We start from the raw sequence: 15,485 nt of genomic DNA on the forward strand, positions 1-15,485 counted from the left end.
TACAAGGCTTGGTTTAAAACAACATTGGATCTTGCTAATGGTTTTTATAGCCACCCTATTGATCCAGATAGTTACTGGATTACAGCTTTTACTTGGTAAGGGAAACAATATGTGTGGACTCGGCTCCCGTAAAGGTTTAACCAAACAACTTTGTTCACAGCCAATGTAGTGTCAAAGTCATCTGCATTTCCTATATTGAGGTGTACGTTGATGATATTTACCTATGACATGATCGTGAAGAGGAACATTGCAGTACGTACACGGGTCTTATATAATAAAAATAATGGTATCTAAAGAAAGCCCTGCTTGTCCTGAAAAAAATAATATATAATGTGTGTACTGTTCTGGATTCAGAATATGTAATTTGTACACATTTTTCAACGCCCCATCAAGTTTTTAGTTTTATCCTTACGGTACTGTCACGGAGCTGGCTAGTCTGACCGACTACCTCCGCTGTCTTGTGCTCCCTTAGCCTGGGACACCACACTTTCCCCAGGTTCCCCAGTCACTCGCCGAGACTCAGTATAGGGTAAAACCAAACGAAGACTGATTTATTTCTCACACACAGGACTGGATATACCCAGCAAAGCACACATTAACATAAAACAAGATATTGGGACACAAACCGCCCCCTTAATCTGCCTCCCAGAGACAACAGGGGCAGTAACGAGATTAACAATACAATAGGGGGGGGAGACTGATTTATACAACATTAAACTGAAAGAATGGTGGTCACTCCCTGGTGGCAGATCCTGACTGTCTGCTGGAGATAATCCCCTCAGCCAGTGATGAGATGATACTGCTGGGGGTAGCCACAGAAGCCTTTACAAACCCAGGGCCCATAGTCAATAGGGAGGAGGCTGGCAGTCAGGTCTCTCCAGTGGTCCCAGTGATGGAGGCTTCCATCACAGGTATATTACACACATGTCCATTTATACTCATATCACACAACACAATATCCACTTCATGTTCATTTGTCACTTTTATCTTTTTTTCTTAGTTTTTTACATTTCCCCCCGTTTTTTTTATAAGGGGTTAATACGGGGTTAACGCAGTACGGACTAAGCAGCAGCTTTGGCGCCAGGAGTTTAAATGTCCGTACGAGCAACTCTATTGGTCGCCTGCAGGGGCCTCCTCTGCCATCAACCAATGAAGTACACCAGAGATGGCTTTTAACCCCCTGTATGTCTCTGGCATATAAGGGTATAGGGCATTTCTGGAGGCAGATTGGCATATAGGGGTTAAAAGGCATTTCTGGAGGCAGAGTGGCATATAGGAGGGTATAAGGCATATCAGGGAGGCAGAGTAGTATATAGGGGTATAAGGCATTTCTGGGGGCAGAGTGACAAATAAAAGGAAATAAAAACCAAAAAAATATTTTTCTCAATCACAGCTTTTATTAAATTTGAAAAAATAGTTTACATTAATGAAGAAATAAAAGTTACTTACAAGAATATCGTGAAGAATAATGTGATCACTGTTTTGTTCCACTGAATAAAATTGAACTTCATTTGCAGTAGCAAATGTTTTGATTCCATTATGTATAATGTATTTAATTTATTAGGGCCTTTTAACACTTTTGCTTTCTGTCATTTTAATACAAATACTATGATAAAAAGAAGGTTTATTGAATAGTTATTTGTATGGCAAATAGTGTGACTCGGGTATGTATAAGGCGTGTGTGTGGGTACAAGCACTCGACCGCGAGATAAACTATATGGGGCTGGTCTGGCACACTGATGAAAGACTTTGTATGATATTCCCACATCCCCCACTGCTCTTATTCAAACAGCCTCCCAATCTCAAACAATGTATAGTGAGGAGCACCCTTCACAGGCGAACAGCAAATGGTACCTCTCCCTGCCAACAAAAGAGATGCGAGACCTGTGCACACATCCTTCCCACAGATGAAATACATCTGGCTCACACTTACACCACAAAATCAATGGCTGCTTTACGTGCAAATCATCTAACATGGTGTACCTCATCATGTGTGCTAGATGCCCAACAGCGATATACGTGGGGGAAACAGGCCAAGCATTATACAAACGGTTTAATTCCCACAGACATACCATCAAACAGAAAAAATAGATACACCTGTTGGAGAACATTTCTGTCAGCCTGGACACAGCATTCAGGATGTGAAGCTGTCAGTACTGATGGGATCGTTCCGCACCCAGAGGGAGAGAAAAATATGGGAGATCAAACTAATATACCGTTTTAATACTCTACTCACTGGCCTCAATAGAGACAGAGAATTCATCTCCCATTATAACATTACAAACAGGCCCGGACTGGGACAAAAAATAGGCCCGGGCATTTAAGACTGAGCAGCCCATTTTTATGTATTTATTTATTGTATTTTTTGTTAAACCAAATTCTGACAAATTTAATATACCATTTCTTGTTGTCTCTTAGTTATATTTCAGCATGCTTTTGTCACTGTAATCAATTAGCATTACATAAATATTTAATAAATGAATCATAACATCAGGCAATTTATAAAGCGCTATATCTTCAATGAAAGATTCAAAACAGTAACTAATCTTTGACCATTTAGTTGGTACTTAGAAAAAAAACTAGTGGCAGTGTGGCACTCCTTGGGCCTTGGCTGGTCAGATCACTTTCACGACGAGTGAGTCTGTCAGTCACAGACTCACAGCACAGCAGGAAAGAAACTCAGACCACCCCAAATGAATTGCGGCGCTCAGCCAGTCCTCGAGGTGGAGCAATGTGACTAAAAAAAGTCATCATACACGGGACCCCTGAAGCCACAATTTACTGCCACTAATCCTTTTTAATAAGAAACGTAGGTTGAAATAGAGTAAATAACACAATACCTTTACTTTTGCTCTCACTGATTTCTAGGCTTAGAATGTTTTGTCCTCTGAAGTGACTAGAAATTGAGGAGGGTGTTTTATCTCTGGATAAGTAAAAATTAAATAGTTCAATTTATTCCTACAGAAAGTAAAGGGCCAGAAAACAGATGACTAAATACACATCAGGACAGGCTCTGCCACCCAGACATACACAAGGACAGACTCTGCCACACCGACACCCAAGCACACACAGACACACACACACACACACACATACACCAGGACAGGCTCTGCCACCAAAACACACACAACAGGACGGGCTCTGTGTGATACGAATGTGACGAGCATGGGGTGTGATTGAATAAATTAGTATATTCAGTCAGCCAAAAGGATAGTAACTAACATGATTTCCCGCTGTTATAGTCAGAAATATAGAGGTTAATATAGTTCAGAACTTGTTGTGCAGAACCAGAATTATGACTCATAATCTCATGATTTCCTATGAAGAAAACAACTTAAATGGGCATGATCAGCATACGTTGATCATGCACACGAATCCTCTAGAATATTATACTACGCATGTATGCGCGTGATACTTATAGGACACAGGTGTTTTTACTCATTCTCTGCGCCAGATCGGAAATATTCATGTAAACAAGTTAGTGTATAAATGAACGGGGATTTGCTTTATCGGTCGACCTTGCAGTGATTTCCCGGATTCCTCCTGAAGGCAATCGCTTGTGAAAGTCCCCCGATTGAGGAGTGATGTTACAATATCCGGTGATGTATTGATGTTTACTCTTTATTGATTAATTGACCATGTATTGCATGCTTTAATTGAATAAACAAGATAAAGAATTCGTTTTACCACAAAACTGTTTCAGTGTGCTTGACTTGTATGTCAATGAGGGCTGGACAGCTAACATACTTTGAGCGGGTAAAACACTCTGCCACCCAGACACACACATCAGGACAGGCTCTGCCACACCGACACCCAAACACACACCAGGACAGGCTCTGCCACACCGACATTAATCCTCTCACAATTCGAATTAACTACAAACAACTTATTCCTGGGAACATTTGACACCTTTATCGATCTGGCATATGTCAAAATGGTTTTATGGCCCCTCTAATCAGGGAGTAAGCTGACCAAGGATGCTTTGATTGAACCATATCTGTCCATTGGATCTCTGCTGGTCCAACTAATTTACTGCTGAACAAATTCCCCAATACCTCTGTGTTTATCTAAAGTCTTTGTTAGCGTGTGAATTGTGCTTTTGTATTTAGAAAAGTCTGTGTTAGCTTCATTAATGCCTGGGGACGGAACTAACAACTTGGTCTCGAAAGCTTGCAATTAAACTCTCAGTTAGCCAATAAATGGTATCATTTTAACTATACTTTTCTCCTGTATTCTGTTGTTGTAAAGGAACAATTTAATATAGTTTTAAAAAGAATGATTTATAACTTTTTGGATGGTAAATAGTGTGGCTCATATAGGCGTGTGTAAGAGGTGTTGTGTGTGGGTACAAGACCTCGACCACGCTATACAATACATGGGGCTAGTCCGGACCTGGGTTTTACCATATTTGCACTAAAAGACCAGAGCTGTTTTTGTGCTTTTGCTATGACTTTATTCAACTCTGATTGCACCCCCACACATTATATATTGGTTTTTTTCAGCACAAGTAGGGCTTTCTTTTGAAAAAATAATTTAGTATGGAAAAATATCTAAAAATGTGGGGGAAATTAGGAAAAAAAGGAAATATTTTCACAGTTTCACCTATAAAAATTTTATATAACTAGCGCAAGTGGAAAAAAAACTCCAAAAGTGTATTTAGGTATTTGTCCTGTTTTGGAAACACCTCATACGCATGGTATTTTCATTTATTTTGGCACTTACAGGGTTAAGTATGAATGATGCGCATCGCTGTTTCTAAACAAGATTTTTAAAGAATGTGGTATGCTGGGAGTTGCGCCCCAATAGTGGCCAGAATTAAAAAACTGCTAAACAAAAGTATATATTTTTTGAAAGATGACATCCCAAAGTATTTAACTTGGGGCATTTAAACACTTTTGATTTAACCATTTTAGTGCCAGTCTGTCCTAAACATTGCAGTACAATTTCATTTTTTTTCATTTTTAACAAACCCACTCTATACAAACACAGTATTTCAGTATTTTTTCCCCTGGGTACATGGAATTATTGAAACAACTTGTGATTTGTATTTAGAAACACCCCCAGAGTACAGGAACACCCCATATGTATGGGTAGGGCATGCCTCTTTGGTACTGCGGGTTCACATTTGGAACATGCACATTACAGTTTTCAAACATGGAGTTTTGACAGATCAGTTTGCTGGGTCCACAGTAAATGTCTCATATTTCATTTTAACCCCCTAAAACGATATATTTCCAAAAACTAGACAGTTCAAGGAATCTAGTTAGGGGCATATTGGCCTGTCGCATGCAGCTGATTCCACATTCCAAAAAAGAAAACATTTTTCACATCCACTTTGCAGTTTCATGTTTATTTTTCTGAGTGGATATGTGAAAGAACAAAATAGGTCTTGATTTGTCTTCAATAACCCCCCCCCCCCGAGTATAGCGATACCCCACATTCATAGATAAGTCATGTTTCTCAGATATTGTGGAGTCAAAACTGGAACTTGCGCATTTCAATTTTTAAACATTTTTTTAAATACCGTATTTGCTCGATTATAAGACAAGGTTTTTTCCAGAGCAAATGCTCTGGAAAATACCCCTCGTCTTATAATCAGACCTCAAATAGGTCTGACTATGAGACTAAGCAGCGCTGCAGGGGACCTGGCAGGGGTTGTCTGCGTGCACCGAGCAGACCTTCCCCGGCTGTCAGAGATCAGAGTTCTCCGCGTAGAACTCTACACGCTGCCCCGGCTACGCACCGGGGACTCAGAAGCACCGGTAAGTTTGGCAGAGTTATACCAGTTAAGACTTATACCAGTCTTAACTGGTATAAAGGCACTCGCTAACCTGCTTACCCAGTGTGTGACATCTACTTAGGGAAAAAAAGAAAAAAGAGAAGTGTATTGTGTCATTTTCTAAGTTCAACTGTGATATATTAAGATTGTACCTTGTGATTGTACATCTCATTATACTCTCATGTGGATGTACTACAGTATATATATGAAAAATTTACATTAACTATTGTAAGTAGCTGAACCCCTCCCTTTTTTTCTCTTTTTCTGTATTCCTATCTTAAAAGTTATACTTCTGTTATATGAAAAACCTTTCAATAAAAATTAATTGAGGAAAAAAAAAAAGAAAAGAAAAGTAAACAACTATTAAATAAGGATAAACGCTAAAGTTTAGTTAATTAAATACATGTGATCTAGACTACTGCATATGTTCATATATAAACTACAAAACTATAATATACCTGTGAACACAATGTTGCCTCTTCATGGAAATATCCTTTCATGAAGTCACAGTATTCCCTGGATGTTATTTCACATCTGGAAAAAATGTCCATTAGTCTAGAGATCTCATATTTATTTTGGCTTTTTTACTTTAAAAAGAAGGTTGATTTAGAATTGTATTACATATATGCTTTGCACACACAATAAACTAAAATTTAGGTGAGCGGAGAACTTTTTCTCCCAAAAGAGTGACAAAAGATGAAAGGTGATGAATTGAAGATAAAAATTCTAAGACATTAAATTTGAATTGGTAATAGTATATATAAAATGCATATAGCTGTATGTAAGCATGGTGTTCAGTCTCTTGCAGGAGCTCAAAAAGTACATCAATGTCTACTTTTAGCAACTTTCTTGTCAATTGGTTTAGTTTCCATGTAACATGGCAGATAATATCAACAGTAGATATTAGCCATGTACAGTCGTGTGGAAATGAAATGACACCCTCTGTGAATTCTATGGTTTACATATCAGGACATAATAGCAATCATCCATTCTTCAGCAGGTCTAAAAACTAGACTTGGGCACCAGGGGGCTCTTCGTGCTCGTCTTCGGAGAAAAAAAATCTTCGTATTCCGCGAATATTCGCCCGTTCCTATCTTCTTTTCGGGTGAATATTCATGGACATTCTTCGTGCTCGTTTCATCTTCGTTTTCTCTCGGCTGCGTATCAGGGGTTAATACGGGATTAAGAACACATCGGAGCAGCAGCAGCAGCAGCTCTAAGACTTAGACAAATGCTCCAAGGAACTTGGCCTCCTTTTTATCATACACAGTCACACATTTTTAAATGGATTTTGGACCACTTTTAATACATGCCTAACATTTGCTACCTATTTATAATGGCATACTTTGCAACAACCCAACTTTTACTGGACAGGACTGGAAAAAAGCAGGACTGTCCACGAAAATGTTGGGTGGGAAGGTATGCGAATGGAAAAATGTTGGACAAGAACTAAAAAATAGCTTAGGGTTAATGTACGGTTATGTTTAAGACTATTAGCAGTGCATTGTTTTGGTTAAAGATGTATTATGTCTAAATAATAATTTAATTTTAATGGGTTTATTAAATTTTATTTTAAAGTTATATTTATTATTTACTTTATTATATTTATTTAATGTTGTAGTGCTACCCTACCCAGCTATACCTATGTGCACTAGCATACCTAGTTTAGGTAAATTTGATGGGATAGGAAAAAAGCAGGACTGTCCCTGAAAAAGTTGGGTCCGTTGGCAGGTATGTGGATGGAAAAATGTTATAGGGTGAAGTGTGAGTTATAGCGTTAATGCTAGTGAGTGTAGAAGTGAAGGCCAGGGCAAATAACAGGAGGAAAGGTCCTTGTGATTTGTGAATTGTACGTGTGTGTGTTATGTGTTATGTCACTGTGTTATGTGTTATGTTTGGTAGGTTGTGTATCAGTCGGAAAAAAAATGAAATGGAAATGGAAAAGGAAATGGAAAAGGCGAATGAGTGGGCAATTGGCGACCCACTCACCTGTTTCACCCCAGGGCATAGCATCCAAACAACTGTCAGTCCTAGACGTTTGGCAGTGGACTTCCAGAGCTCAGACACAAGGCCCTAGCAAAAGCTGGCTACTGCGGCGGAGGTAGCAGGTGTTGCCACACCGCAAACAGATGCAGCCAGGGGGGAGAAACTGCCCATACCATTAGGGACATTTTGGGCATGACACTAGCCAGGAAGCGAACTGGCAGAGAAGAGACGCTGGCACCACCACCAGCAGCATTGAAAAATGGAAAAGGCAAATGAGTGGGAAATTGGCGACCCACTCACCTGTTTCACCCCAGGGCAAAGCATCCAAACACTGTCAGTCCTAGACGTTTGGCAGCGGACTTCCAGAGCTCAGACACAAGGCCCTAGCAAAAGCTGGCTACTGCGGCGGAGGTAGCAGGCGTTGCCACACCGCAAACAGATGCAGCCAGGGGGGAGAAACTGCCCATACCATTAGGGACATTTTGGGCATGACACTAGCCAGGAAGCGAACTGGCAGAGAAGAGACGCTGGCACCACCACCAGCAGCATTGAAAAATGGAAAAGGCAAATGAGTGGGAAATTGGCGACCCACTCACCTGTTTCACCCCAGGGCAAAGCATCCAAACACTGTCAGTCCTAGACGTTTGGCAGCGGACTTCCAGAGCTCAGACACTAGGCCCTAGCGTAAGCTGGCTACTCCGGCGGAGGTAGCAGGCTGTCACAAACTATACTTACCCGTGCAGCGGGTAGTCGTGTACCCACTGCTCGACGCGTCCTCCAGCAACGCGGTCTGCAGGCTTCCCGACGGGGGCTTCACGCATGCGCGAAAGCCGGTTCTCTTATAGGGACCGCGTCCCGGAAATTGGGCAGGTATCAGGGGGCTTCTGGGACTACTTAAACAACTGGCACCTTTCCTAAGGTGCTCAGTTGTTGTTTAGAGTTCCTGAAAGCAACTCAGCGGTTTGTTCCCTGCCTCCCTTTAAATTCCAGTAAACCCCTTCCTGCCTGTTCCTGATCCATCCTGCTCCTTGACCCTTATTCTTCGTCCCAGTTCCCTTCGTTTGGATTTCTCGGCTTTGACCCGTATTTGGATATCGACTTCGGCTACGTCTTAACCCCTGGCTTGCTGCTTGGCTGCTCTGTGTTAACCCTCAGTCTTCTGGGGGGTTCATGTTATCCATCTACATACCCAGAGTCTACGTTAACTCCTCGTCTGCTGTTCCTGAGTCCGTCTACTTACCCAGAGTCTACGTTAACTCCTCGTCTGCTGTTCCTGAGTCCGTCTACTTACCCAGAGTCTACGTTAATTCCTCGTCTGCTGTTCCTGAGTCCGTCTACTTACCCAGAGTCTACGTTAACTCCTCGTCTGCTGTTCCTGAGTCCGTCTACTTACCCAGAGTCTACGTTAACTCCTCGCCTGCTGTGAAGTCTACATCTCCCGTTCCCTGCTCAACTCACTACTAGCAGTCTGCCAACAACCTGCTATCTAGTGAGAAGTGCATGGTCTGGCCTCCCTGCACAAGGTTCCTCCTCTCCTGGGCCAGGTAGGCTTAACACAGGCGTTGCCACACCGCAAACAGACGCAGCCAGGGGGGAGAAACTGCCCTTACCATTAGGGACATTTGAGGCATGACACCAGCCAGGAAGCGAACTGGAAGAGAAGAGACACTGGCACCACCAGCAGCAGCATTGGGAAAGGCGAATGAGTGGGCAATTGGCGACCCGCTCACCTGTTTCACCCCAGAGCAAAGCATCCAAACACTGTCTGTGCTAAACGTTTGGCAGCGGACTTCCAGAGCTCAGACACTAGGCCCTAGCATAAGCTGGCTACTCAGGCGTTGCCACACCGCAGACAAGTGCAACCAGGGGGAGAAACTACCTTGAACATTTTGGACATTTGAGGCATGACTTTGGCCAGGAAGCGAACTGGCAAAAGATGCTGGCACCACCACCAGCAGCAGCAGCGTTGGAAACAGAAAAAGGTGAATGAGTGGGCAATTGGCGACCCGCTCACCTGTTTCACCCCAGGGCAAAGCATCCAAAGACTGTCAGTCCTAGGCGTTTGGAGCGGACTTACAGAACTCAGACACAAGGCCCTAGCGTAAATTAGCTAAACCGGCGGAGGTAGCAGACGTTGCCACACCGCAAACACGTGCAACCAGGGGGAGAAACTACCTTGAACATTTTGGACATTTGAGGCATGATTTCAGCCAGGAAGCGAACTGGCAAAAGATGCTGGCACCACCACCACCAGCAGCAGCATTGGGAAAGGCGAATGAGTGGGCAACTGACGACCCGCTCACCTGTTTCACCCCAGGGCAAAGCATCCAAAGACTGTCAGTCCTAGGCGTTTGGGAACGGACTTACAGAACTCAGACACTAGGCCCTAGCGTAAATTGACTACACTGGCGGAAGTAGCAGACGTTGCCACACCGCAAACAAGTGCAACCAGGGGGAGAAACTACCTTGAAAATTAACTTTCCAAGCTAAGAGCTGGGTAACCCAACTTGGGCAGATTGAATTTAAGAAAGGCAATCTGCTCCATCAGATGAGGTACCATGCGTGAGCGCTGTGGACTCAGTATGTTTCCAGTCATAGAAAACACGCGCTCACTTTGAACAGTGGTTGGCGGACATGATAGAAGCTGCTGCGCAACCCATGAGAGTGCAGGCCACACACTCTTCTTTTCATCCCAGTAGCTAAGAGGATCAACATTAGGTGCAGAAGGAACTTCACAGAGGTAAAGTTTGACCATTTCAGCAGCACTACTCTCCTTTCTGCTGCTAGCTCTGTCAGATGGTCCAACTATACTCCCAAGTGCCTCTTCCCAAAACGCAGCTGCTCAACTCAGCTGTGTTGTGATGCTTGTGGCACTGCTGCTGATGCTGCTGCTAGGAATAGCAGACCACATCATCTCTTCCTCCTCCTGCACCTCTCCCTCCTCGGACAGCATTCCCATTTTACGCTGCTAGTCACGCACCTTGTTAACCAATTGCTCCCGGTAGCTACTGAGAACATTGAATTTCATTGCTAGCTTTCCCTTAATTCTTGGATCGCAAAGGCACGCTAGCATCATTTCGGGACTCTGTTCCATGCGTTTGCGAAGGTGTACTTTTAGCAGATCCTTCAGCTTCCTGACTATGGCTGCTACGTCAGGATGTAGAGTGCCACCTTAAACAGCCTCACGGTTTTCAAGCAACACATCCATCTTGCTGCCTAGATGGGAGAACACTGGGATTACCTGGGCCAGACTGGCAGTGTTTGATCTTAAATTTTCAGTGGCATCCCTGAATGGTTTAAGGACTGCCACTAGCTGGACAATCACTGTCCAATCCTCCCTATTCAATGGAGATGTAATGCCAATATTATGCTCTGAGGCAAGATTATGGATTGCCCTCTGCTGCTCCAAAATCCTCTCCAGCATCTCTAAAGTGGAGTTCCACCGCGTACTGACATCCTGTCGTAGGCAGTGTACGGGAAGACCTGACCTCTCTTGCTCTTCCCTCAAAAGTTGGCTAGCCTTGAATGGGATAGTACAAGTAGCAGAAAATTAAATAGATGTAATCAGACTAGGATGTCTAAAGCTTTTCAAGAAACATTAGGAAAAAACGAATTATATGATATTTGGAGAACATTAAGACCACTAGATAAAGACTATACATATTTTTCACAAAGACACAAAGTATTTACACATATAGATTTAATTTTAACTAACGCCAAATCAATAAAATAATGTAAAAAAATTACGATTGGGAATGTAGCATGGTCAGACCATGACCCTGTTTGTCTTGAAATTAGTAAAAAATATAAGCAGAGTTTCCAGTCATGGAGATTAAAAGATTCTCTCTTAACTAATAAAGAGGACTTAGAATATATTAAACAACAGACTACCCAATTCTTTCAGGAAAACCTTACTAATGAAATTAGTTTAGGAAATGTTTGGGCAGCTTATAAATGTGTTATGAGGGGTTACCTAATTAAGAGAGATGCTTATACAAGAACAAGAGGAAATAAAAAAATAGCTGATCTTTATATCTCTTTATATAATATAAAAAGAAAAAGTAGAGAAAAACTTAATGATCATGATATTTCAAATATGATTAATATAAAAAAAGAGATTGAGGATCGTCTTATAAGCATAGCAAACCATAATTTATTTAAAATGAAACAAAAATGTTATTATTCAGGCAATAGAGCAGAGAAACTCCTCACAAACCAATTAAAAAAAAGGAAATGGAAAACTAGAATTTACAAAGTCACAAAGGGGTATAAATATGTATATAGTCCCGAAGATATAGGGCGGGTTTTTGGCGAATTCTATTCTAATTTATACAGCATGCCTTTCATCCCAAAATCAGGATAGAGAGCAAATTAGAAAATATCTATTAGAATCCAAGTTGCCGAAAATTTCAGCGACTGTAGCAGAGCAACTGGATATCCCTTTCTCAGAGATAGAAGTATGCAGAGTGATTAAAGTATTAACCCCTTAAGGACCGGGCTCATTTTTCGTTTTGTACCCTGTGGGACTGAGGCTGTTTTGACACTTTTGTGGTGCTTGTGTTCAGCTGTAATTTTCTCCTCACCCATTTAGTGTACCCACATAAGTTATATATTGTTTTTTTCAGGACAAGATGGGCTTTCTTTTACCATTATTTTGATCGTAGCATCTTATTTACTATAAAAAAAATTTAAAAAACATGGTGAAAAATAGAAAAAAAACACATTTTATGACTTTTATTTGAAAAATCTTTTACTCACCTAAAACAGCAAGTAAAAAAACTAGCTAAATAGATTCTACTACTTGTCCTGAGTTTAGAAATACCCAATCTTTTTATGTTTTTTTGCTGTTTTTTGTAAGTTATAGGGCAATAAGTACAAGCAGCGTTTTATGATTTCCAAATCTTTTTTAACAAATCTGGTCAGTCTGCCTCCATCTCCTCTTTGGAATATCTTTGAAGCCGGTTAACTCAATTTAACCCATTCAAACCATATAATTTTTAAATCTAGACACCCCAGGGTATTCCAAATGCTGTTATTTTAACCCTTTCCATGCACCAATTATAGAACTACACTTTGTCAAACTTTGTAATAGTAATTTTTTTTATTTATTTTTTCACACAAATTGTACTTTAGTTATAGATATACAGGTCCTGGTATATGTCACTGTCAAACAACCCCCCAATATGTGTTCAGGAACATCTCCTGAGTACAGCGATACCCCACATGCATTGGTTTGTCAGATTGTTTGGCTGGTAAAAGGCTACTTTTGGGGCATGCGTAATCATGTGGTCATTTGGTCATTCTGCCTCCATCGCCTCTTTGGAATATCTTTGAAGGGGGTTAACTCAATTTAACCCATTCAAACCGTATATTTTCGAAAACTAGACACCCCAGGGTATTCCAAATGCTGTTATTTTAACCATTTCCATGCACCAATTATAGAATTACACTTTGTCAAACTTTGTAATAGTAATTTTTTTTTTTTTTTTTCACACAAATTGTACTTTAGTTATAGATATACAGGTTCTGGTATATGTCACTGTCAAACAACACCCCAATGTGTGTTCAGGAACATCTCCTGAGTGCAGTGATACCCGACATGCATGGGTTTGTCGGGTTGTTTGAGATTTAAAATGCCACATTTGGGAAGTGCGCTTTTTTTCTCCATTTTGGTCAGTCTGTACCTAACTCCTAAATTGGAGTGGCCGAGCTCAAAGATAGGGCCTTTGAGCTCGGCCACTCCAATTTACCCCATCAGCCATTTTTTATATATATTAGACACCCCTTGGGTATTTGAAGTGCTTTTATTTTAACTCTTTGTTGAGATTTTTGAGAAATTTTCGCACTTGCTCAAAATAATAAACTTTATTTTTTTATTTAATTTTTTTTTTCCATTTTTTTTATTTTTTTTAAATATTTTACTAATCACATAGTGATTAGAAAGCTGGGTTCCATTGACTTGCTTGGTTGAATGCAGTACCTGTATTCAACCTGCAAGTGGAGCCAGAGTTCTCTAGAGGGTCTGGAGACCATCTAGCGAACTCTTTCTTTATTGTTTTTTTTCCCGGGCCGCCGCCATCTTGCTGATGGCGAAGATCACCGGCAGCTGCGGCTGTGACCGCTCTCCAGATTGGTCACAGCCCATCCAGAGGTAAGTGTTTGGTGTCGCTGGATGCCTCCTGATCGAGGCATTCCAGCGACACCATCATTGATCGCCTCCTAAACGCTTTTAAAACGGGCGTCCGTCGCCATACAATGTATGGCGGCTGTTGACGCCCCGGGGAGGGGCCAGACATGGCCCCCGATGCCGATCTCGGCGTTACTGAATGCCTCGACATCGAGGCATTACAGTAATGCCGTTTAAGCGAAGAAAGTGATCGTTGATCACTTTCTAAGCTTATTTAATTTTTTGACGGTTCAGGACCGTCAAAGGTCATTTAGTGACCTTCTTGTCATGACGGTCCTGAACCGGCAAAGGTCGCGAAGGGGTTAAAGCAACATAAAGCACCGGGCCCAGATGGGTATACAGCTCTGTTTTATAAAAAATTAGAAAAAAACTATCACTTTATTTAACCAAATAAAACATTTCCTAACGGTATGTTGGAAGCAACTATCCTCCCTATTCTCCCGATCTCTTTGATCAATATAGATACAAAAATATACTCAATTATATTAGCGGATAGACTAAAATTGATTTGTCCACAGTTAATACATGGTAATCAAACGGGATTTGTAAAAGGAAGACAATCCAATGACAATATGCGCAAAATAATAGACTTAGTAGAATACGTCTCTTTACAAAAGGTTCCCTCGCTGTTTCTGGCCCTAGACGCGGAGAAGGCATTCGATAGGGTTAACTGGCTTTTTCTTGAAGAGACGCTATATGCATATGGTTTAAGGAAGGGGTTTATTGATTCCGTATTGTCATTGTATTCAAACCCGATCGCTAAAGTTATAGGGCAAGGCTTTAGTTCGAATTGGATTAATATATATAACGGAACTAGACAGGGATGCCCCTTAGAGGTATAAAAATTGGTGATACTGAAAATAAGATCAGTCTGTATGCGGATGATGTTCTAATAACAATGTATGACCCTATAAATTCGCTAGGAAAACTGATGGAGGAAATTTCAGCGTTTATTAAATTCTCAAACTATAAACTAAACACAAAAAAGACCCAAGCAGCCATAGTGAATATCCCGGAACAGATAAAAATAAGGTTAGAGAGAGAATACGACTTCACATGGGAAACAGTAAAGTTTGAATATTTAGGAATTACCATCCCATTTAAAATAATACAAATCATAGACATTAACTTTGGGAAGCTACGTGACCAAATGATAAGACAGACAGCAGAATGGAAAGGACTTTTTATATCATGGATGGGGAGAATGAATGTGATAAGAGCATATATAATTCCCTATTAAACTCCCTATCTCGTGGATTCAAATGTTTCAAAAAAATGCTAAAAAATTTATATGGGCAGACAAGAAACCCAGAATCTCAAAAAAGTTCTTTATACTAGTAAAAACAAAGGAGGGTTGAATGTTCCATGCCTTGGAAGATATGTACAGGCGAGCATTTTAATGCATATATTGAAGCTACAATATAAAAATAGTTCAAAAGAAGATTGGTTTTTAATTGAACAAGAACTGTCGGGAATGAATAATTTAGAATGTATACTATGGAAACATCAAGATAGAATGAAATGAATTATAAA

The 15,485-nt window shown here is 40.9% G+C and overlaps 1 protein-coding gene across 1 annotated transcript in view; it reads right to left on the bottom strand.

The window, feature by feature from the left end:
• Positions 1 to 15,485, bottom strand: part of LOC149279317 (inactive rhomboid protein 1-like) — a 466,620-nt gene that overhangs the window by 128,251 nt on the left and 322,884 nt on the right. Inside the window, exon 14 of the mRNA XM_089501319.1 lies at positions 6,238 to 6,313. Within this exon, the coding sequence (XP_089357445.1) occupies positions 6,238 to 6,313 (76 nt within the window). The remainder of the gene's footprint in view (positions 1 to 6,237; positions 6,314 to 15,485) is intronic.

This window comes from Sceloporus occidentalis, unplaced genomic scaffold, assembly GCF_023333645.1.
Source record: "Sceloporus occidentalis isolate IW3139 unplaced genomic scaffold, rSceOcc1.0.p SCAF_171, whole genome shotgun sequence".
Classification (NCBI taxonomy): Eukaryota; Metazoa; Chordata; class Lepidosauria; order Squamata; family Phrynosomatidae; genus Sceloporus; species Sceloporus occidentalis.